This window comes from Tiliqua scincoides, chromosome 3 (assembly GCF_035046505.1).
Source record: "Tiliqua scincoides isolate rTilSci1 chromosome 3, rTilSci1.hap2, whole genome shotgun sequence".
In the NCBI taxonomy this organism is placed as follows: Eukaryota; Metazoa; Chordata; class Lepidosauria; order Squamata; family Scincidae; genus Tiliqua; species Tiliqua scincoides.
The window spans coordinates 174,596,729-174,619,931 of NC_089823.1; the positions used below are offsets into that span (position 1 = coordinate 174,596,729).

General features: G+C 43.5%; 1 protein-coding gene across 1 annotated transcript in view; it reads right to left on the reverse strand.

Moving 5' to 3' along the window:
- The window catches only part of BTBD16 (BTB domain containing 16), a 49,103-nt gene extending 26,175 nt beyond the window's left edge, over window positions 1-22,928 (reverse strand). The window contains exons 1-11 of the mRNA XM_066621449.1: window positions 22,822-22,928; window positions 22,081-22,147; window positions 19,702-19,861; window positions 16,375-16,495; window positions 16,159-16,235; window positions 14,499-14,642; window positions 13,500-13,502; window positions 12,232-12,357; window positions 10,765-10,879; window positions 4,588-4,657; window positions 3,253-3,383 (exon numbers count right to left, since the gene is read on the reverse strand). Coding sequence (XP_066477546.1) covers window positions 3,253-3,383; window positions 4,588-4,657; window positions 10,765-10,879; window positions 12,232-12,357; window positions 13,500-13,502; window positions 14,499-14,642; window positions 16,159-16,235; window positions 16,375-16,495; window positions 19,702-19,861; window positions 22,081-22,147; window positions 22,822-22,928 — 1,121 coding nt within the window. The remainder of the gene's footprint in view (window positions 1-3,252; window positions 3,384-4,587; window positions 4,658-10,764; window positions 10,880-12,231; window positions 12,358-13,499; window positions 13,503-14,498; window positions 14,643-16,158; window positions 16,236-16,374; window positions 16,496-19,701; window positions 19,862-22,080; window positions 22,148-22,821) is intronic.
- Window positions 22,929-23,203: the final 275 nt, after the last annotated feature.

Consider the following 23,203-nt stretch of genomic DNA (forward strand, 5'->3'; position numbering starts at 1 on the left):
CTCTTGCACATTGAAAACATACAGACCAAGATTTGTTTCAGATGTGCTATGAAACCCATGGAGACATAAGTTGTTCAGAAGCAATAGGGGGAGCGGTTAAAATAATGCCCAGGGAAAAGCAGAAAACACATGGAGACTATAAAAGGCCTTGCTCTCTTGGCTCACAGCTCGTGTCTAGCGGTCGCAACTGACAGTCGTAGGCCGTCACAGGCTCCAACAGTCTCCAATGGGCCAAAGGCTCATTGGAGACTGGGGGCTTCCCGCAGGCCAGATTGGGGGACCCTGAGGGCCACAAATGGCCCCCGGGCCAGGGTTTGCCCACTCCTGCCTCAAAGGAACAGTGGGATACGACTGTGACAGGTAAATTACTCTGCAACCTACACTCTGGCAAGGAGGGAGTCGCAGACACAGTGCTCAGAATACATCTGGCAAAGGCATTATTTGCATCTTAATGGGCAACTCATACCTGTCAGCTTGGGGCTATACAAATCTGTTTTCCAGTTCAGGAGGTAAGATTATTTAATCCAAGAGAACAGTCAGTGGAATTAGTATTTTAATGAGTCATAAAGTCCCCAATTATATTTGCTGACACAATATAGAAAGCGTAACATAGTGGTTAAGAACACAAGTGGTGAAACTAGGAAGTACTTAATTCAAACTGTCACTTCTCCATGAAATTACCAAGGTAGTTGGAGACAGTCCACCATCCTGGAGTTTCGTTTAACATGGCCTGACAACACCCACCAGGGCCTTCCCTTTCTTGATGTACTGTAGACTGAGCAACAGGGGTGTCACTGCCTCCACTCCTCCTGTTGCTCTTCCTAGATTTGAACAGGAAGAGGGGAATGGAGTGAAAGAGAATGGAGAGGAGAGTTGTGGGCTACCATGTCTCCCAGGAGACATTCCAGGCCACCATACTCTTCTCTTCCACATTGCCTCTTCCCCTTCATTCCCCTCTTCCTGCTCAAATCCAAGGAGCAGGAGCAAGTGTATTGGTGGTGGTGGGAGATGCTGATAATGGTAATTATTTTTGCCTGATGGCATGCCATCAGTTAAAGAGGGGTCTTTAACTCAGGCTCCGGAAGATCTTGGACTGGTCCTGTCACCCACTCATTTCATATAGACTTAAGATATTCTGTCACCAAGATATAAAAAGGGAAGGTCCAGGTGCAAAACTCATTAAGCTATCTTCTGGGGACAGCTGCTCACTTTTAATTATAGGCTCAGTGGGTGATATTCTTCATTCCTTTGTGTAAATGTGAGTTGCCAGATGGGATTCTGGTCCAAAAAAAGAAATTTTAGTGTAGAAAAAACACACCCTTTGATGACAGGCAGAAGGGATTCTCTGAGCAAAGGATTTAGCAGACAAGACTGTTGTTTTTCTTTGGATTTTGCTGATCCAAACATCGTTTTTAAAACTGAAGTTAATATTAACCTGACCGCAAGTTCTTTCTTTTATGGCCTCTTTAATTGCCCTCTGATGAAAACTACTCTAGTAGCAGATGTGCTATGAGACAGCCAGCTAATTTCAGGGAAAGTCTTACTTAATTTTAGCAAAACAGATTGTTTTTCTGGGTATTACACTGGAAATAAGAACCTGGCATGTGGTAAGATTTGCTGCATATCTAGCCCCTTCAGTGCAATAAAAATTTCTTAGAACTGTTTCACACATGAAGTAAATTTACTAGGTTCTCTGTAATTTGGTAGACTGATTTTCAAAATCACATGACTGTATGAATCTGCCTTTTACCAACTCACATCATCGGCCTTCTATCTCTGTGCTATCTACATACACCTGACTAGGGCTGCCCAAGATCTTAAACAGGTTTCTCTCAGTCTTGCTAAATAAGATCTTTATAACTGGAGGTGGAAGGGTTCAGTGCTGGTGCCTGGTGGTTGCCTCGGCCTTCCCATGGTTATGCTGCCTATCCCCTGATAATGCCCTACCACTGCCACTGTTACAGGATGTTCAGCAGTTGAACTGACCAGGTGAGTGTTGGGATGGTCATGGGCACTCAGCCAGTAACCAACTTGATAAGCTCCTGATGCCACCCTTGCAAGAGTTGAATCTGAGGCTTTCTGCATGTGAAGAGTGTGCTCTACCACTAAAGTAGGGTCTGGTAGCCTACAGCCTGCAGGCTGGATACAGCCCACCACCAACATGAAGCTTGGCTTGGGAGACAAAGCCTTGCCACATAGGAGCAACCTGGACGTTCATTACCAAACATACAGTCTCTGCTGAAAAAGTTGCCAACCCCTAGTTAGACTTTGCAGGAAGGAATGAATGTATGTATTTAGTTCTGCATTGCGAAACCTCCTCACTTTCAAAATCCAAGGGATATTACAGGTTAGCAGAGCTGCAAGTTCAAATGTTGAAACCTCCTTTGTGCTAGCAGCAGAGATCTGGAGTTTAGGAGTGTCAGACAATTAGCTTGGATTTAAACATTGCTCAGATTCAAACACTGCATAGCAAAAATTTTTTAAAAAGCAAGGTGAAGTTCAATCTTGAAAATTCAGTTAATGGTGAACGGCTGCCATATTCACAAGTACAATTTCTATAGTGATCTACAGGGAAGAAAGCACTTTATTAATATTTGTGATGCATTTTTTCATGCCTGGCCGAAACTGGTGCTGCAGTTTAGATACCAACCGGACAATATCAGTTCCACCTGTACATTACAAAGAGTTGCTACAAAAGCATAAGATCTGGCTGGCACCTGACACAGGTTTTGCCTTCCTAAGAATACCAACTCTTCTTAAAAAGCAAACACTAGTGCATAGGGCTCCTTGTTTGTTGTTCCCCACAAACCCTTGCAAAAATAGACAATCACTGACCAGGTGGTATGGATAAAATAGACAATTACTGACCAGTATTATAGTTTCAATAATAGAGAGGGACCAGATAAGATTGCTATTATGTATGGAGATCTCTGTGCATTTCTTTGTGTCCTGTTCCTTGTGATGAAAGCAGACAATGGCTCACTCCAGAAAAATAATTACTGGTAGTTATGCTTAAATCTAATTGAAAAGGTAAGTTACAACTGCAATCTCATTGATTTCAGTGCAACTTAGGCATGACTGAAGTCAGTGATTTTAATGTACTGCAGGCCACAGGCAAAGCAGTTTTCCTCTGTGAGCATTCTATGGAGCTACCATTTCGTTTGCAAGTGGTCAATGCATGTGAAGGCCCACACACAAATACTATGCACTTTTCCCATCCTTTTTGGACAAAGTACCACTCAGCATCCTGACCTTGCAGATTTGAGCACTTTCTGCAGCATTTCTAGCGGGAGCTTCCGCAGGTGAATCTGAGAACCAAGCTGTGGAACAAGGTTCACTTCTATCCATCTTTCACAGTCCATGATCAAGGAGGGTTGCTTGTACTAATTTCGGGGGGGGGGGAGTGGGGGAGAGAGAAAGGCGTCAAAGACATTCTGAACTCTGGTACCACCTTGTGGCTGCAACTGGAAATTATAATATCAATATGCAAATCAAAATAGACATAAAATGCCTTTAATTAACTAAAAACATTGACTGTTAAATTACAGGTAAAATATATATAATGTGAATGCAACAAATGTGTGTATAAAGGTACAGTATTCTTGACAGGGAGCTGAAATTGCAACTCCCTCTTGAATGCACAAGCCTGCATCCACCTCTGTTTAAAAGTATGAGATAGACCTATATATTTGGTTGGTACATCATCATAAATTTCATTGGCACTAATTAACTGGAAGGGCAGCTCTGCTGCCACAGTTCTCCAGATAACTGAGACCTTTAACCAGGAGACACGCTCTGTTTCTATAAAAAAAACCCTCTCTCTTTTTCCTTCAAGAGACTAGCCATCAGCTAGTGAGGGAGAAAGACCTAATACAAATAAGAAATCACTGACTACTGAAAGATCTCCAGCAAGCTTCACTGGCAAAACTGTCTCTAAGAAGTCTTAAGTGACCATTGGCAGATCATGGTCAGCACTAAATCTATAATACCTCCTATAACTGCTTCCTGTTTTGGTATAGCATTCTTTGGGTGCAATTTTTACAGTATAGGTTTTTTAAAAGTTAAAATCCATAAAGCCACTTGAAAGTGCAGAAAAGTACAGCTGTCTATGCTGAGCGTTCAGTCAATGGATGCTATGTGTTCTAGCTAGTGGGTGGCCATTGAAAATAGTATATTCTAACTAGAACAGGGCAAACCATTTGCTACCAAGAAATGCTTCAGGAGAGAAAATAACAGGCAATGCAATCTACCGTAGATGCCCTCTTCAACAAGAAGCCTGTAATTCCTAAGAGTGGCAACATGGCTCCTCCTCCTGGGTGTAGCTTCTCCCACCATCTTCCACCACTGCCATGAAAGAGGAGCAACGGCCATGGTGGTCAATAGCGCAGTAGGCTCCACCCTAATGCCCTGGTGAATACGGTATTGTGGACACATCCACATTAGAACAGTGTTGTAATTTCCGTCTATCGTTCCACTTCACATGGCACTCTGTTTTCCAGGAACATATCCACAGTGTTAAGACTTCCTAGGTAGGACTTCTTCAAACCTAAACATAATGCTTAAAGACACACAAAGGTTGGTGCTCACCTTGCAGCCCGCAGAATAATAGCTACAGACATTGGCAGTGCAAATGGTATTTTTCATGACCTGCACACACCTGTGGGGGGGGGGGGGGAGAAAAGTTGGTTATAAATGATGGTTTAGAAATGAGAGCTAGAAAAAGAGCAGTACCAGAGATATCTATCTACCTTGTGAACTGAGCTCCAGTTACTCCATCAGGACCACACTTGGGACAGAGCAATCATTCCCTTCCCAGCCCAGCCCAGCCCAGCCCAATCTGCAGCAGCCTTCCCAATGAATACCACTGAATGTTGCTACTGCTGCTGGAGAGAAGCATTTTTATTTAATGTGACTTCATTTATCCATCAGGTAACCTAACTGCTTGTATGGTGAAGTCTATGACAACAGAAATATTTGCAAAATTTCCAATGGCAACACTAGGAAAAAAAAAAATGGGGGGGGGAACCCTGAAGGGTTAAGGTATATTTGGTGGAGAGAGCATGTTAAATTTCTGAAGAGATTCCATTAATATGAAATACAGTATATATGTCATATTAATGGTCCCATCCAAAACACATTTTTAATGAAGCACATCCACAGATTTTTATGGAGATAAATGTTCTTTTTCTCACCCCAGTTCTGGCATCAGCAGGTGAAGGTGAGCCCTTGGTGAACTGCTCTTTGTTGGTACTGACTGATAGTAATGCAGGAAGGCACTCTAAGTACCTGAAAAACAGCTTTCCTTCAAGCTGGGGGGGGAGGGTAGGTAGGAGTGCAAGACACTTGTCCAGGAAGGGGACTCTTATGGATCTTCTCCCACAGCAGGTGTGGTGATGTCATCAGCAGGCATGCTCAGTTACTGCCTCTGTACCTTTTTTCAAAGGATCTTAGCCAAAAGCAAGAATCTGGCTCAGTAGGAGGCAAATTGTATATGAGGAAGGCAATTTAACCCTTGCTTCCATGCTGCTTTTCTAATTAACACCAATCTCAAGCTGCTATTTGCCCCACATTTTCCCCCACAGGACTAGTAGTAGCTTGGGGGGGGCAATTTAGATGGGAAAATGTTTTTTAAAAACTTTCTAAGGGAGTAAGTTAACATGTAGGGGCATAAAATTATTTGTCTAAGGGCATAAGTTAATGTCTAGGGCCTGCCATTGTCTTTTCCAAGTGATCCATGACAGACAGTATGTAGCTCTTATTACATTAAGGGCTCAATCCTACCCTGCGCTGGAACAGGCAAGCCAAGAGGCTTGAAATGTATCCAGCGCAGGATAGGGGCCAAAAGCGGCTCAGCCAAGGGCAAGGGGAAACATTTCCCGTTACCCCAGGAAAGGCATCCTTTCCCCTTTGGGTCTCCTTGGACTTGCAACACCTCTTGAGGTGGCACAAGTTGGAGGAGAGTGAAGCAGCTTGAAGCCACTGTGTTCTCTCAGGAACAAGGGTTGGGATCCACCATAAGCACTGAATCCCAGCCCCGCCTCCCGCTCCTCACCCACCTGTCCCCAGGGCCGCCCACTGCCCGCCCTCTCCCCACCCAGGAATGCCTCCCTCCCACCCCAGACGCTTGTGTCAGCCCAGCTGGGCCAACACAAGCCTCAGAGAGGAAGCCGGCACGGAGGCTTATGTCAGCCTCCACAGGCCAGCGCTTCTCTGAGGGCCAGCCTGGCTTCCTCCCAAGGAGGTGCAAACATGCCTTATGGCACATTTGCAACTCTCCCGGGCCAGCACAAGGAACTTGCGCCGGCCCGTGGGTGCCTCTGGATTGTGCCCTAAGGCTACAATTTTAGACAAATTGTAAGTAAGTCATTAAGTAAGTCCTGGGAGTAATAGGGCAGCGGAAGGGTACTGACAGTCAGAATAGTCTTTGGAGCCCAGGTCTACCAGGCTTTTTGATGCAGAGCCCAGGTCTACCTGACCATGTAGCATTGGCAGCTAGATAATATGGAAAATCAAACACACTTGTCTCTCTAAAATCTTTGAAATATAGAAATCCATTGCAGAAAATGAGCATCATTGTACTGAGGTTCACAGTAGAATGGAAAGTGTCCAATGTGCACCAAAATGAACTTCTGCAGAAGTTGTAGTCCCTCAGCTCCTGAGTCCCTGAGCTCCTATACATTCCTTCACAGTCATTAGATCCACAAGTCAAAGAGCAACTGTAGCAGGCCAGTTTCCTCCCAGATTTGACACTGTGTTAAGGAGGGTTATGGATGCATTCCTGGGCCTAATGTGTATGGCTTGCAGCAGCAGTTGCCAACTGCATGCCTGCAGTTGTGACCCCAGCCTCATGTGCAAGTAGTGAGTTTGGGTGAGATAACAAAATGTAAGATCCCAGGAAAATTCTGGGCCCCTCCTTTGACTCCTGGGTCCCCTTTCTGACCCAGGACCTGGGTACAAATTACTCCGTTTACCCCCCTCTCCTAGGCCGTCATACATTTCCAAACAGAAATAAGTGGCAAGAGAACACTATGATAAAGAAATTTTAAGTTGATTTTGGGCCCAATCCCATCCAATTTTCCAGTGCCGGTGCAGCTGCGCCAATGGGGCATGTGCTGCTTCCTGTGGTGGGGAGAATGCTACAGAGTCATCCTCAAGATAACAGAACATTTGTTCCCTTATCTCAGGGCTGCATTGCAGCCACAACGGTGCTGGAAAGTTGGATAGGATTGGTCCTGTGTTGTTGTACAATCTTATAGGTTATGGGCAGGGTGACTTTGGGAGGTGTTGCAACAAACTCCTGCACTCCTTGGACACTATGTATACTCTGAGTTCATGGGACATTGTGAGATATAAATTTAGGATTGTATCAAAGGTTCCTTTAGGGGAAGGAAACTTCCTCTTCAGGAAGGGATCCTTTGGCTATAACCTGCAGTTTAATAACTAAACCAAAGCAATATACGGAGTTCACTTTTGCCAAGTTAAACAGCTTATCTGTGGGGCATTGTGCTGTTACTTAAAATAACATCTCAGTTTACCCTCAGTTTACAAACATCTCAGTTTGTAGTTTATCATGAATGCATACAGGACACAATGATAGCATGCCCCAAAACCAACAATGCAGTTTGGAGAGAGGGAGTAAAATGGCCTGTTGATATTAATACAGGTCACAGAGACTATCTATGCAGTCATATGCTCTGTAACAAGATTGGACTAGCGGGCTGTGGGGCATTGACCAGAGGCTGTAATTAATGGCGGTCATTGTTGGAGTTGGTGCAACTCCGTCTGCTGTCCAGAGGGGGCAGGATGCTGTCCAGAAGGGGTCAAGCTATGGCCCAGTGACTCTGACCTTTCTACCTGCTCTCTCTGTGATCCTTGTGGGGTGTGGCCCTAACACTTTATCCTTCCCTTCTCCTCTTCTGAGCACTGCCTCTTGTCCTCTGGCCACAGACCTGTTAAGATGTACACACCAGGGCTCTGATGCCCAGGCCATCTTGAGCACAAGGCATGCAGGACGAGGCAGCTCTAGGGCCTTGCTATCTCTAAGTGTTAGCTGAACCTCTGATCCTAATCAGATGCTGTAAATATACACTCAATGCAACTGTAAGTAAATAACTTCTTTTTTGCAACTTTAACAAGCCATTGCCTCTTTGTCTTTTTTATTGATTAGCAGTCAGCCGGGTGAGGGAGGTTCCCTGGCGTGATACCAAAAGGGGGGGGGGATCCGCTGCTTAAGCTACTCTGCTTCCCCCTCAAAGAGGAAACTATTTTTAATTTCCTCCAACAGTCATGCCCTATTCACACCTAGCATATAACTGTAGAAAGGTGGCTATGGGGGATTTTTAGATGCAATGGTTGCTTTAACAAAGCTATAGGTCATCATCTGTCCAGTTCAGATCCATATTAAAAAAAAAAATCCCCCACCATTTACTGATCACCACCATCAGGATACTACATTAAGAGTTGTTGTGAGTGACATGAAGTTGCAATGGGCTGATTTTGTGAATCCAATATTTGACCTTCTTGATCAGGTTAGAGCAGCTATTGATCAACTTTTCCACAGAAAAATAGACAAGAGCAAATACAAAGCTATTCTGTAAAATGGAGTAAGAAATAGACATCCCAAAAGTGGCATAGTTCATTCTAATATACATGTCATCAGAAGGCTGGGGGTTTTTAATTACTTTTTTTTATTTTTTATTAGTATCATCCCTAAAACTATCCCAAAACATTTCTCTCAGTTTAGCACCTTAGACCACAACGAAAGGTCTGTTTTATAGCACGGCTGATCATTGCCAAAAGCAAATACAGTAACTTTAAACAGAATTGAATCTGATCTGTTAATTCAGTTAGGTGAAGAAAGGACTGAAAGCCCATTTCTGGTTTTCTTAGTTTTGTTCTAATGGAGTGCAACAGTTGATGGGTGGATCTGATAACCAGATGCCATCATGTCTTTGAGAAAAGTCACTAAAATAGCTGTATAGACCTGCAAAATACAGAACCCAGCATACTAGCTATAGAGCTATTTGTTGCTATATTTCTGAACAAAGCATCCATTGGAAGTGACTGCCCATGGCTTTAATCTGTTCAATGCCCATTTAAGGCCTGACTAGGATTGGTGTGGGAGATTTGTAATCAGTATTTCCCATGATTTTGTTCTACATTTAAGTAATAGCAGCTGGAGGGGGGCAGCTTTCCTCCATGCCGCTTTCCTAATTAACACCAATCTCAACCTGCTATTTGCCCCCCAGGGGAAATTTTCCCCCACATGACAAGTAGTAGCTTTGGGGGGAGGCAATTTAGATTGGGAAAATGTCTTTTCCCAGTACCCCTTTGCCTCAAAGAGATGTGTTCACAGATTGCCCAACCTCTCCTCTTGTCTGACCTTAAGATCTCACCAGGCAGTGCACTCACATATTTGCAAGCAGAATTAAGAATTGGAAACTTGCTTTTTAAAAAAGGAGAGAGAGAGAGAGAGAGAGAGAGAGAGAGAGCGAGCGCTGAAATTCTCAGGATGCTGATTTCTGTATCCAGTTCCAATTTCTCTAAATCACAGCACACACAGATCTGTCTATTCCCCATCTCTCTCTCTCTCTCTCTCACACACACACACACATTTCCACCACGCCTTAACTTTGTAAGTCATTGCCTCCAGGTACCTCTATGATTCCATTCCTCCCACTTTTTTGAGTCATATCTTTTTTTCCAAGCCCATAGGCAAGTTTTGCTGCAATTTCAACATACTGTCTATCTTCCTTTACTGTCTTTCTTACTCTCCTTCTCCTTCCTTTTCTTCATGGCTTTCTCTTGCCAGCAGAATTTTGCCACTAATTTTATCTTTGTATGGCACGTCATCTTTTCCAAGCTCTGACACGATATCAGATACAGTGTTCCAAATTTTGAAATAACTGATCAACCCCATTTCCAAGAATGAGCAAGTTTGACAATTCCAAAATTTGCATGAAGCAAATAAGCTGAATGTATACCGTGCTTCCGGTTGCAGACTATTTTTGTATAACTGTAGAGCTTGACCATACTAGCCCTTGTAAATTTATGCTCAACTTGCAGTGACACTTTTCTAGAGAGATGGAGATGCACCTCTGTGTCCTAAAAATATGTTTACTTCATTACCTACTGAGATAAAAGTGACTTTACCAAGACTAGTGTGTCACTCCTCAGTCAGAACTTTTTTTTTGAAGGCCAGTTTTAAAATATAGAAGACTATTCCAGTAATAACAACCCAGATGATTCATTCCACATTTCTTGGCAGGCGAAGGGTGTCAATTTGTGCTTCTGCCGGGTGACAGAAGGACCTATTTCTACCATTCCCGCATTCTAATAATACCTAATTCAGGAAAGGTGTGCCAAGAGACACAGAATATTTTGCCGGTAAAGCAACACAAGGTTTGTCTGGATTGTGGGCTACAGGAAGGGACAAAACATCATTACATCACCTGGACTACTAATAATGGTAAGCTGTCCTTTTTCTTCCCTGCTTCACAGGGTTGCCGTGACAATATAACTAGCGCTCTATTGTTGAGCTCAAGAGGGCAACAATTATCAAGGCAGGTTATAGGTTACCGCTGACACGGTGGCTTAAGTAGTGTTTTTAAACCTGACGTCAAGATACACAACATTTTGGCCGACCAAGTTGACATTCCACAGAACTAACTCAATTAGGGAGAGATGCCAATATTTTGTACCGCTACACCATTCAGTCTCCATTTGTAAAGCCTATTACATGACAGGGCAGCAGTGTCTACTTACTTCTGGAAGAGGGTGGGGAACTGTAATACTGATGCTGTAGCCAGGATTCCCAGAATGTCTTCTTCATTTACTTCTAGTACAGAATTGTATAAATTCTTCAGGGCAACAGCAAAAGCTTCACAGCAACAGAACACATAAGTAAGTAAGTAACAGCAAGTCTCAAGAGCAACATCTTCATGAGGTCTAGCCTCCTGGAGAACAATTCCATTTGTCCCTTGATCAGAATTTTCCCATATTGAGATGATGGCGCTGTGCTATGGAATTTCTCTACTGTGTGCTTCTGCTGCAAGACCAAAGCCAGCCCTTCTGTAAAACCCACGTGGAGCGCAATCCTAACTATGAGCTAGGCTGGCGCAAGTGCCCTGCACCAGCCTAAGAGGTCACAAATGTGGTGTAAATCACATTTGTGCCTCCTCGGGAGCAAGCCACACCAGCGCATGGAGGTGCGCTGGCACACAGAGGCTGTATCCGGCTTGTGGAGGGAGCCTTGTGTCAACTGAGCTTGGCCAATGCAAGTTTCTGGGGTGGGGCGAGGAGGCGGGAGGGAGGTGTTCTGAGGTGGAGAGAGGGTGGGTGGAGGGCGGGCAGAGAGCAGTCCGGGGGTGGACGGGGAGCAGGAGGTGGGGCTGGGATCCAGCTGTTATGCCAGATCTGAACACCCATTCCTGAGCAGTTCGGAATGGCTTCAAGCTGCTCTGCTCTCCTCTGACTTGTGCCTTCTCAGGAGGTAGAGTAGGGCTGCAGTGGCTTACCTGGGGGTAAGGGGAAGAGTTTCCCCTTACCTTCAACTGAGCCACTGTGCAGCCCTGTCTCGCGCTGGATACAGTGCAAGCTTCCTGGCTTGCCTGTTCCAACACAAGATAAGATTGTGCCCTTAGTTGGTCATCTCATGCAGCAGATTAGTCAGGGGTTCCCACCTCTATCCACCCACTCAGTTGCACAGCTGCTAATGTTCCTCCTCCCTAGCTTAGAAAAGAGAGGGAACAGAGCAGATAAGGACATCTGGAGGAGAAGAGAGTTGTGGACTACAGCGTATTCATCAAGGATAGCAGGAAGAGCAGAGGTTAGCATACCACTGGGTAAAAAAGGACTGCATTAGACACACCAACTAAGGTATCAGGAAGTCTTGGGCCTCCATGAGAGCTGCTCCACTTGCATCATTTTAACGCCACATATAACAGGTTTGTTTTTTTTAAACCTCCTTTTTCTTAATAGAAAGTTGAGGTCATGTAATGAAATTGTTTGGCAGGAGATTCAGGACAGACTGGGGAAAGCACAGACTAGGCTAATTAACTTTCCTTGTTACCACAGCATCTGTCCCGGGGGGGGGGGAACGGGGACAACAGAGGTGCCCTAAGGAAGGGCATCACACAAATCAGAGACAAGAGACAGAGACCTACAGAAAACATCTGATCTACTGAATTTGCATTCTGCAGCTAACGTCAGAACCAGAGAGGAAGGAATTACCAAATCGAGTGACATCTGGATCGTCAATGTCCAACTCAATTGTGACCTTAGGCATTTCTCGCCTCTCTCTGCAGGGGTCTTTCTCTTTCCAGCCGTATAGCCAGCGCTCTTTATAACATCTGGTTTCTGCCAAAAGCATTGGGTGCAAGGAAGATTTGTACAGGACTTAAAGACACAATAAACATCACAATAGTGAGCAAGCTTGAGAATTTGAGCCAATGCTGACCTGATAAAGTTAACAAGGATTGCTTGGCTTCTCCTGAATTTCAGCCTGCCCTGCCTGTGTTGTTCACTAGCTGGTCTGGATTGCCAGCTTTCATTTTTTTTTTTTATTTATGTTTCCAAAAGCTAGCTCCTAGGTCCTCTGGAAGTTGAGATATGAGCTCAAATGTACAGGCAATATCCAGCTCCATCATCTGAAACCGGAGGCTGTTTCCACCTTCCAGTCTGCTAACCAATGAAGGAAGCTGAGCTAGGACTGACACATAAGGGAAGCAGTCGCATCCTGTTTTCTTCGCGTCTTACACAAACACCCCTAGAGGTAGGAAACCAGTATAGTCACAGTTCTGGGGATGCAACTTACTGGTTCCTTTAGAATGCTTTTTTCTTTTTCTTTTGTGAGAGTCTGCCCATAATAAAGAAATTCAAGATTTAACATAGCTGTGACTGAACACTGGTGCCAATATACATCCCCAACCAAAGCACCAAAATTAGGACTTCATTATTTTTCCAATTCAGGTCTTACTGCATGGTTTTGAATGTGCTTTTTTTGTTTTTAAAAATTTGAAAGTGCAAGTTAGCAGAGCACAAGACTTTCTACATGCAATTTGGTCTGGGAAGGAATATGAGTGGAATAATTTAAGTATCTCTGTTGCTACCTGAAGAGTGTTTTGTGCAGGTGATTTTAGGCTGGAAAAAAATCAACCTAGCCTACTTCTCAACTTGGACCACATTGCAAGGCTGTTGTAAACCACTATTTCTAACATCAAGCTTCCAGTCTGATATTTGGGCAAAATTGGCATTGTGACAGAAATTTCAAAACCTGTTAAAGGTAAAAATAAATAAATTAATAAATAAGCAGACCTTACAGTTGTAAAATATGAAATAGTCAGTTGGGTAGTCACTTGGTTGGTCCCATGACCATTTGAACTTAAAAGATTGAAACAAACTTCCTTTTTATAGAAAACTTGAAAACAATGAATTAAGTTAGTTTTGACGAGAGGTGTCAAACTCATTTCACACAGTGGACTGAATCGCATTCATGGCACCTGCTGAGGGACAGAAGTAACGTCCTTAAGCAGATGATGGTCAGAAATAACCGCTTTGCTCTCAGGTAGGAGCTCATTAGCTGCAAATGACAGAAGTGAAAATCTGCAAATCTCGATAATATTTTCAAGATGTCGGAGAGCCCAATTTTCACGTGGGCCACCCTTTCAACAAGTGCTGCCGAGATGTCACTTCACAGTTCAGCAGCTGAGTAAGCGGCCTGTGAAGTGACACCTTGGCAGAAATGGTGCTGCTGACTGGGCAGCCCACACAATAATTAGGCTCTCCTTGGGGCCTCAGCAGTGTCTCCCCCTCACACCCCTCTTTGTCTGCACCTTCCCCCATAGCATTCTCTATCTACTGTAGTCTTCTTCCATCCCTCCCAGAGCTGAAAGGGCACCGCAAGAAGGGCCCAATTATCGTGGGCCAGACAGAGCTTCTGTGGGCCATATCTGGCCCACAGGTCTTACGTTGAACACCCCTGCTCTAGCCTACGTCCCTCCTCCACACGTCCTCTTTTTCTTGGTTCTTCTCTTCCTTTTCAAAGAAGAACAGAGGTGAGCAGTGGCCACAGCTGCCTTATTTGGACAGACTAGCTCTGCCTCCATTTTCTTTCTTTACCCTTCCTTTTCCTTCTGTGTCTTTTGATTTCAATTATAAGCTTATGGATAGAGTGTTTATAATAGCTGATTCTTCGTTTTATACTGTACAGCACCATTGTTTAGGTTGGGGCCAACCTTTCATCATTTGTATAGAAGAAGAAATACCAGCAGGAAATTCCAGAAACCCTAATGTTGAAAGGGTGGCCACCCCTGATTTAAGAACATAATTTAGGTGTTCAAGAGTTATTGTTATGATTGACAGCAACCTGTTGGCTAAAAATGGAGTGATGTTGGTGGTATAAATGCCTTATACATAAATGTGTTTTGGTGTCCTCTTTTTTTTTTTTTTTTTTTGGAACCTAATCAAAATGATAAAGATTTTGGAAGTCCTTTCAGTACCTTTTTCAGTTTTGACCTGTGTTTCTGTATCACGCAATTCATCTTCTTGTATAGCTGAAGCAAGAAGATTTGAGAGGACCTGGGATTTAGATAAGTACATGCGATGAAGTTCCCATTGGAAGCCCAAGCACTCCAATATTACATCTGAGGGGAGAGAACAATTAAAATAAAACTTTGCATTGGATAGCACTTCCTAACAGCCCAATCCTATCCTTTTCCCTGCCATAGCATGCAGCCATGCCAAAACAGACTTGGGAGAGATTAAGGAAACTACTGTCCCTTACCTCTCTGTAAGTCTCTTGATTGCCAGTGGATCTTCTCAGACCTGCACCAGCTCTGCAGTTGATGCATGTCTGAGAAGAAAAAGGCAGCAAGTCGGGAAGATAGCTTCCTGGCATAAATAACTTGTGCCAGGATACACACTCTCCTGCATCTGACATACCCCTTCCTTTCCCCCACTCTGCCCACTCCCACTTGCTCTACCCACCCTGCCAACTTACCAATGTTGGTGGGGCTTTTCCTGGCTTCTGCTGTGCACCAGGTGCTCCTCAGTGTCTGCAGTGGCGGCCCAGAAATGTGCAGCCATGTGTGCTTCCATAACAGTGCGATGATACCACAAAGCACACTCTGCTGCTATAACACTAGTTTTGGCAGCAAAGGCCATGTCTTTGGGCTGTCAGTGTCTAAAGCACTTCATATGTGTTATTTTGATGTAGTCCTTATAATAATCCTGTAAGTCAGCAGTTACCAAACTGTAGGTCCGTGGCCCACCAGTGGGTCACAACTCAAGTTTTGGTGGTTTGCAAAACTGATAGGGTAGATTAGGTTATGTGCATCAAGGGGTAAACAACCTGCTACTTACTTGGGTAGCGCACTGCTGCCCAATCACCATAGCCACAGGGGCTTGAGTAGCTGGTAAACTTTGGGGGGGGGGTCCTGTTGCTACAAGGTTTGGAAACCACTGCTATAAATTAAGAATTTATCACCCCCATTTCATAGCTGGGAAGTTGAGGCTGGGAGGGGAAGGCCACCTGTTGAATTCATGGCAGAGGCAAGATGTGAATGGAAGAAGACCTTGTTTAGAGCACAGTCTAAGCTACAAGCTAAATCAGGGGTGTCCAAACTTTTCGAAAGAAGGGCCACATCACTTCTCTGACACTGTGTTGGGGAGCCAGGGAAAAAGAATTAATTTACATTTAAAATTTGAATAAATTTACATAAATGAATATATTAGAGATGGAACTTCTATGAATGAATGGAAGTCTTGCAATAGTTCAAGGCCTATAAAAGGCCTTTCCTTCGTTGTCGCTGCTGCTTCACAGATGTGAAACAGCAAGCAGTGGAGGGAGACCTTGGCCCACAGCTCATGCAAGAGGTCAAACAATCATCCTCACGCTGAGAGCAGTCACATTGGGCCATCACGGGCTCCAGCAAGTCTCCAGAGGGCCAGAGGCTCATTGGAGACTGGGCGTTCCCTGCAGGCTGGATTGGGGGTAGCCAAGGGCTGCATATGGCCCCTGGACCAGGATTTGGGCACCCCTGACCTAAATTAATGTATACATTATACAATACACAAGATTTCTAAATCCTAAACCTGAGCTCCTTCTCTGGAGCTGATAGGACAATCATAGCAGCTTGCATCTCTGATCATCTTACCCACCTGGCTCCAAGCCTTCTGTGATCTTCTGGGTGTAAGAAAACAACATCTCGTTTGGGGCTCCTTTGAGGGTGAAAAATCTTAGTGGAGAGAGAGGAAGAATACACAAAGATTAAAATACACTGAGTATTATTCTGTGGCAATGCTTAACAGTAAGGAACAGCTCCATCTTAAAGCTATTTGAAAAATGTTGACATGCGAATGACCCCTGGCAATTACCTGTGTTTGGGCTTGCTTTTTGTCAACAAAACGGGTAAAGTATGCCCACTGGCTTCTTTCACAAATTCTGCATTCGCCTTCCAATCTTCTCGCTCGGCATTCAGGGACACTGGGGTGTCAACTGAAAGATTTAAAAACAGTTGCTTGTTTTCCCCTCTGGCACATATCAAATTGTGTCTGTTACAGAAGATAGGATGGGCAGGTTTCATGGAAAAACAAAGCAGATTGTGTAACCACAGTCAGCATAGTCTGTACAAGCAGAAATGAAAATAATGGCCCATTCCTAACCTCGGCCGACCCAAAGCATACAATGCTGCTGACGTGTGTCCTAGATGTTATGGGCTGGGTGGAAACTAGGCACCCCAGGAGTGGTAAGTAAAGCAAATTGTAACTTCCCTGTAGGCTCCCTGGACCCCAATGGGTCTTCTCAGACCTATGGCAGCTCTTTTGCTGGCATAAGTCTGAAGACAGTCCGGGGGCAGGTCTGGGCTGGGCAGGGGGGATAAGATCTGGCATCTCCCAGCCCCAGTCTGGCCTGATTCTCACCACCTCCCCATCTACCCCCACCACCAATTTGCCAGTAACAGTTAACATTCTGCTGTCACCCATGCACAGCTTCCCAGCCTTTGTGTTGGTAGCAGTTCTGCAGTGCACCTACCAGGCCAGCGGCATACAGATCATGAAATCTGCAATTGTACCCTATGAATAGGAATGTGCTGAAAGTAGCAAGTATTTGTTATCAACATTAGCAAAATGTGTCAGCAAGACACGGGGCTTTGCAGCAGAAAAAGTAATGTAAAAGGATTTGCTAAGCCTGCTTACTTTAGAACAAGCCACATTGAACTTGTAGGAGTGGTCTGTGTGTTTAGGAAGCTTGAAACCAGTGGATGAGATCAAGTTCATGCTCTTTTTCACTCATAGCAACTTGTTTCTTTTAAAACTTGATCCTGTATCTCCCACTTGAATCACAATTACTGAATATCCACTGAAGCAGAGAACTGTGTTCCATGCAGCCCACACTGAGCTCTAGCCGCTAAGAAATGATCATGAATGCTTCATTCATTGGCTTGATCTGATTTCTCTGAACTTATACAATGCATTTCTCTGGCATTGCTTCCATAAATAAAGTTGAAAATGTGAAATCAGCATTTGTTGTAGCCTTATGGCAGATTGTTTAACCCTAAATAAATACAGATTATGATTGAGTTAAACCATTCAAAGAAGAGTCCAATGTAACACTTATAGCACCTTACTGTTAATTGGAGGGTTTGAACTTTTCCAAGCTATTTCCCACATAACCTCAGTTCTATATAGCGCTAACGTTCCCATAGGTGCTCTGGAAATGAAGTGACTGCATTAATTTGCATTAATTTATTATAAATCCAAACTTCTAATCCTACGCTAATCCTAATTCTAACAGCTAATCCTGTGCACACTGACCTGGGGAATAAGTCTCATTGAACAAACTGAACTCACTTTGGAGTACATGTGCATAGGATTGCACTGTAAATCAGACTCCAGAAAGTATTCTTAGTATATACTAAGGACAGACCCCTACATTGTCACAGTTTGTTCCCCTTTTCCCCATTTCCCAGGCATGAAGAAAGATAGGGAGAGACATTGCCAGCTTTAAGATGATGAGCACCAAATTGTACCCACTCGGTTCCCCCATTTCTCCTTTTATCCTATTAAAATCACATCCCAATTCCTTCCTTCTTTCAAAACACTTCCCTTCCTTTCCTATGAGAAAGGGAAGAGAAAAAGAACATGGTGTCATTTCACCCCCCCCCCTTCTTCTGCAGGCCATTCATGGAGTGGGGAGCTTAGTGCCTATAAAAACTGATCCACAACTGATCTGCTTGAAGTGATCTGCTTCACCCTGCTTCATGTCAACCCTGTGGGCAGGGCTCCAAGGAATGCCACAGTAGGGACCGAGGCAGTGGATCCTACAGCAAAACTTGGAAAGCTTTATTATATGCTGCAAACCATAGTGGTTTAGGAATGGCTGCCCAGGACAGCTGTGATCTATGGCTCCCTTCCATAGTACCTGGTGAATGACATCATCGCCAGGCGTAGGCATTCAAGGAGACACTCAAAATGCACTTCACATCTGTGGTGATGGCATAGTTGAATGCTTCTCTATTAAAACAAGATTCTTATATACAAAACTATTGTGGTAAGAAGAAGGTTAAACTAGAACTCCTCTCCCTGGCATTCACTTTTCCACTTGCAAGAGAGTTTATTTTTAATATAGAGGAATATGTAATCACATGATTCCCCCCACCTGCAATCATAATTGGTGTGGTTTAGGAAAACTTTTACTGCTCCATCTGTTTTTTGTGTGAACGAGATGACCACGTAGGTCAGACCGGAATGAGTAAGATACACTATGCCTAACAAACTATTCTTTCCTTCCTCTCCACCCTTCTTAATGTTATGAAGTTCAGTCCAGTTCTTCCAGAAGCACAGTTGCTCTCTAGTGGGCCAGTGTGGAATTACTGATGATTCTGGGAACAAATCATTCTAGGGATCATTGCTACACTTTTTGGTAGCCTAGCGTTGCAATTTTGGTTCTGAAGATTGATATGCTCTCTGAATTACCTTGACCACCTTTTTCCTGGGCAAAAATGCAAGATATTAAATCTTTTCATGAAACTTAGAAGATTATGAGATGAAGCAAACAAGAGGGTTTCCATCTGAAGAGCTACTCAGTGTTTTTCAATTACCACCAGTGGTGAATTTTTAAGTGCAAGAGTTGTTGTGAACCACCCTCCTATAGCAACACCCCATTTAGACCCCAACAGAAAAAAAAACTTTAAATTTTTTCTTACAGTATTTTCTTCTCCTAACATTTATTCCTACATTGAAACTGACTATACTTCTTTTAAAGAGTTAGCTCATTTCATTCCAAACTCTTGGAGTTGGTTGCATGAGTATTAAAACAAATGCATAAAAAGGGAAAAATTGGATTTAAAAAATCCCAGATAAATATAAAAGGTATATTAGAGTGCTAGCCTCTGCATTTTACTCAAGTCCCACTGTGTTTATTAGGTCTTATTCCTAAGTATATATTTGCATAGGATTGTAGTCCCATATATTGCTTTTCAGGCAGCCCTTGAGAAAGACAACAGCCTTGATACTAACATGCGCTAATACAAATGTCTTGGTTTGCTTCCTGCTGATGCTTCTTCTCAACTAACTTCCTTTGGGAAAAACATTTCAGGGGCAATACCTGAGTGCTCCTGTTGATAACATCACCATTCCTGCTGTACAAAATATTCTAGTTGCCCAGCTCCCCCTCAACTTCAGCCCTGCTTACCATCATACCTGACATTATTCTCATCAGAGTCTCATTGAGACCAACTCGAGTAGCCTTATTAGCTTGTGCAATTCCTAGCAGGTCACAGTTTGGGCTGAATGGAAATTGCCAGCGGTTGGTGAGCCCAGCTTGCTTGCGGAAGTAACGTGGTTTCACAGGTACTTCAATCTTAAAAAAAGAAGAAGACATTTTTTCAGTTTTCCCCCCAAAAGTTCTGGGTTACCAAGGACAACTGAAAACACTTCAGATTCAGACGGTAGTGGCTTGGATGAAAGCAAGTACTGTCTTTCTCTTCTGCTCAAAAATGGCTCCTTCCTGCTTATGTGAATGGAACTTCTTCCATTCACAAAAATAATAATTGGGCTTTAGTCCAAATTATGCCTCTGAGCAATTGTTGCTGAGTGGCAAACCAAGGGAGACCTGTTGTTTCTTTTTCATGACACACTTGTCAGCTTCCTGGAAGCACTGTGGAAAAGGTGGTGCTGGTCTGAATGGACTTCTGATCTGCACCAGCATGGATCTCCTTGAGTTCTTAGGGGTTCCAATTTCCTTGGTCAAAAACCCAGATTTTCATTAATCACCTATAACTAGGGCTTGTCACAAAATCAAGAAAAAACCCCCACCATGTACTGAGTTGCCAGCCCACACAGCAGGAAGAGGAATGAACCTGAATAACTACCAGTACAGCAAGTTCTCGCAGCATCGTTTGTTTTTTTAAAAGTTGGTCAGTGGGTTTCAATCTTCTGACCTCCACATCCTCCTGCAGGGCTATTGGAAGCTGCTTCCAGGTTGCGCCAGGTCTGCAACCCAATTCCTTGGCCTTGTTGTGCACCAGCAGGCAGCCAAAAGGCTTCCTGGAGTGCAACAATGCTTTGCAGCACCACAGGAAAGTGCTTAGTGAGCGTGCCACTTGAAAGAGTGTTATTGAGCCTGCCTACTGGAAAATTGGTTTGGTTACAAGTTATTTTGCTTAAAGTTGCAGTTTCCAAGATCCTCTCAACAATTTTAAGTGAGACTTGCTTTTTAAAAACAACAGCTTTCGCCTGGATTGCCAGCCAAAATATTACCTAAAGTAAAATTCAAAGTGAATTTTGTGCATTTGTCCTCAAGAAAAACATGTGCAGAATTTCAAGGGAAGTCAAACAAGTTTTGATATCTGGGCTGTTTTCAGAAGTTAGCAGCATCACATAATGTGTCTGATAAGATCGGCCAACTGAAGAGCAGGAGTTGTGATGTTGAAGAATGTTCATAAACATTCTGGTGCTTCCTGAAGGTCACATATATGATTTTATTATATTGTGCAGTTGTGCGAGAGAAGTGAAAGATCAGTTTGACTACATCTAATCACACAGGACCAAAGATCAGCCAGAGCCCTTGTGCAGCTTAATGGAAGGAGAAAGGAGATCACTTAAGAAGGAAGGAAGGAAGGAAGAAGGATCACTTAAGGCTGTGAAGGCAAGTGGGGAATAGGCAGTAGCTTAGCAAAAAAATTTAATTATACTGTTCTTTATGATGGTGATGATGATGATGATGATGATGATGATGATTGCACTTTATATTTCCTTCCTGTTTTGGCATTACACGGTTTGTTCTGTATGTGTATATTACCTTCAGCACTGCATTTATTTGGAGGGAAATGTGGAAAACAAATCATTTAAACAAATAGGATAGGCCAGGATAGGGTTTGGATGGATGGATCTGACAAGTTCTCTGCTGTTACTGGAAAGGAACATAGATTGGCAACAGACATATAGGCCAGGGAACTGAGAGAGGCTAATAGTAATGAATGTCATATACTGATTGGAATGAATCCAGCCCAATCTTTCACTCACAGTTTCTAGTATGACTAGGATTATATCAATTTTCTTTTTCAGTAGAGTTGCAGGTTAAAGTGCATAGATTTTAGGGCACATTGTTTTACACCCAAAGTGGCAGTTCACAAGGCATAATACAGCTCACAACCCAATCCTATCCCTGGCAGTGCCAAAATGGCAACCACTGTATCTAGTGACCACTGTATCAAGGAAAGCCCCAGGCTTTGGGTTAATCAAGTCTGGGTTTACTTGATTTACAAGCAGTGTCATTGTGTTCTTGGTCCTAGTTCAGTGTTTCTCATCTGCCTACAAGGAATATGTGGTCAGGAACCCTGGGAGCATGCCAGCAAACCACGTCTCTAGTGCCGATGCACTCCATAGCCCTACTCCAGGCCTCTACACATGGCATTTGTCTTAAGAGGCCAGTTCTGTTTAGGGAAAGATCCCCTTGTGATTGGGAAGATGTTAGCACTGGAGATGCCCTCTGCCCCAACCAGGAGTTCTTTATAAATGGGCGAGTAATTCCTGAACAGGACTCTGAATGTCGTGTTCATCTGAAGCTCTCACACCTACCTTAGCTATCTCCATCTCATTTGGTGATAATCCTCCCAGAGATACAAAGGGTGCTGACAGCAAATAACTGGAGGTTGGAGAGACATCATCAACATTTCGTCATGTAGGAAGAGCACAAGACAAAATTTAAATGCTTTTAGTTATGCATTATCTCTATTGAGGAGGGGGATCCTGATGTTTTTCCCTTCCTTGTGCATAAAGAAACTCATAGAAAAACAAGTGATTTTTTTGTTTCCTGTTCTTTTTCCATTTTGCTGTTTACACTAGTTGCAGTAAAGTAGTTCATTACAAAAGGCAGATGTAAACAACTTTTAAGTCAGTAAGTCGAGCCCAGGAGAACAGCATTTTGATATTCTTTGGAGTCCTTCACCCTTCTGTTCAGAATATGGTCTATCTCTAATGAGATGTCAGACATCATTGGATGCACTAGATCAGCGATTTTCCAACCATTTTCATCTCATGCCACACTGACAAGGCATTAAAATTGTCAAGGCACACAAACAGTTTTTTGACAATTGACTATGCACATCATGCTGCTGGTGGGGGACTCACATTCCCTAATGACCCTACTAATAAATAACCTTCCCCCAAACGCATATGGCACACTTGTAGACCATTCACGGCACACCAATGTGCCATGGTACAGTTGTTGAAAATTGTCGCTCTAGATTCTACAACAGTTCTCCATAACATCAACCACCCATTCCCAACATATTCCTGAAAGCACTGGCCTTGACTTACAGGTGTTCTTTAGTATCTAAAGCTGGTGTTTCAGGAAGAAAAGAATTCAGCTGAAGTAAGTCTAGGGAATTCCGAACTCTTGCATGGAGACGCTTGTAGCGTGCCATGTTGGGAAATGCTGCACTGCCTTATTGTAAATAGTCTGCTGGTGATGATTGGAGGGCCACTGCAGCATGAAGCTTTAGAGGCCCCTTCCCATATCTCCTCCACCTAGGAGAAAAGACAGGACTCTTTATATTCCTTTGTAGCAACAAAAGGTGATATTTGCATACAGACAGGTCTCTTTTATGACATCTAATCTTGACTGTGGCATCATCACATCTTGTCATGTGCATGTTTCCTACAGCCTGAAGGACACCCTCAATTCATGATCACAGCAAAA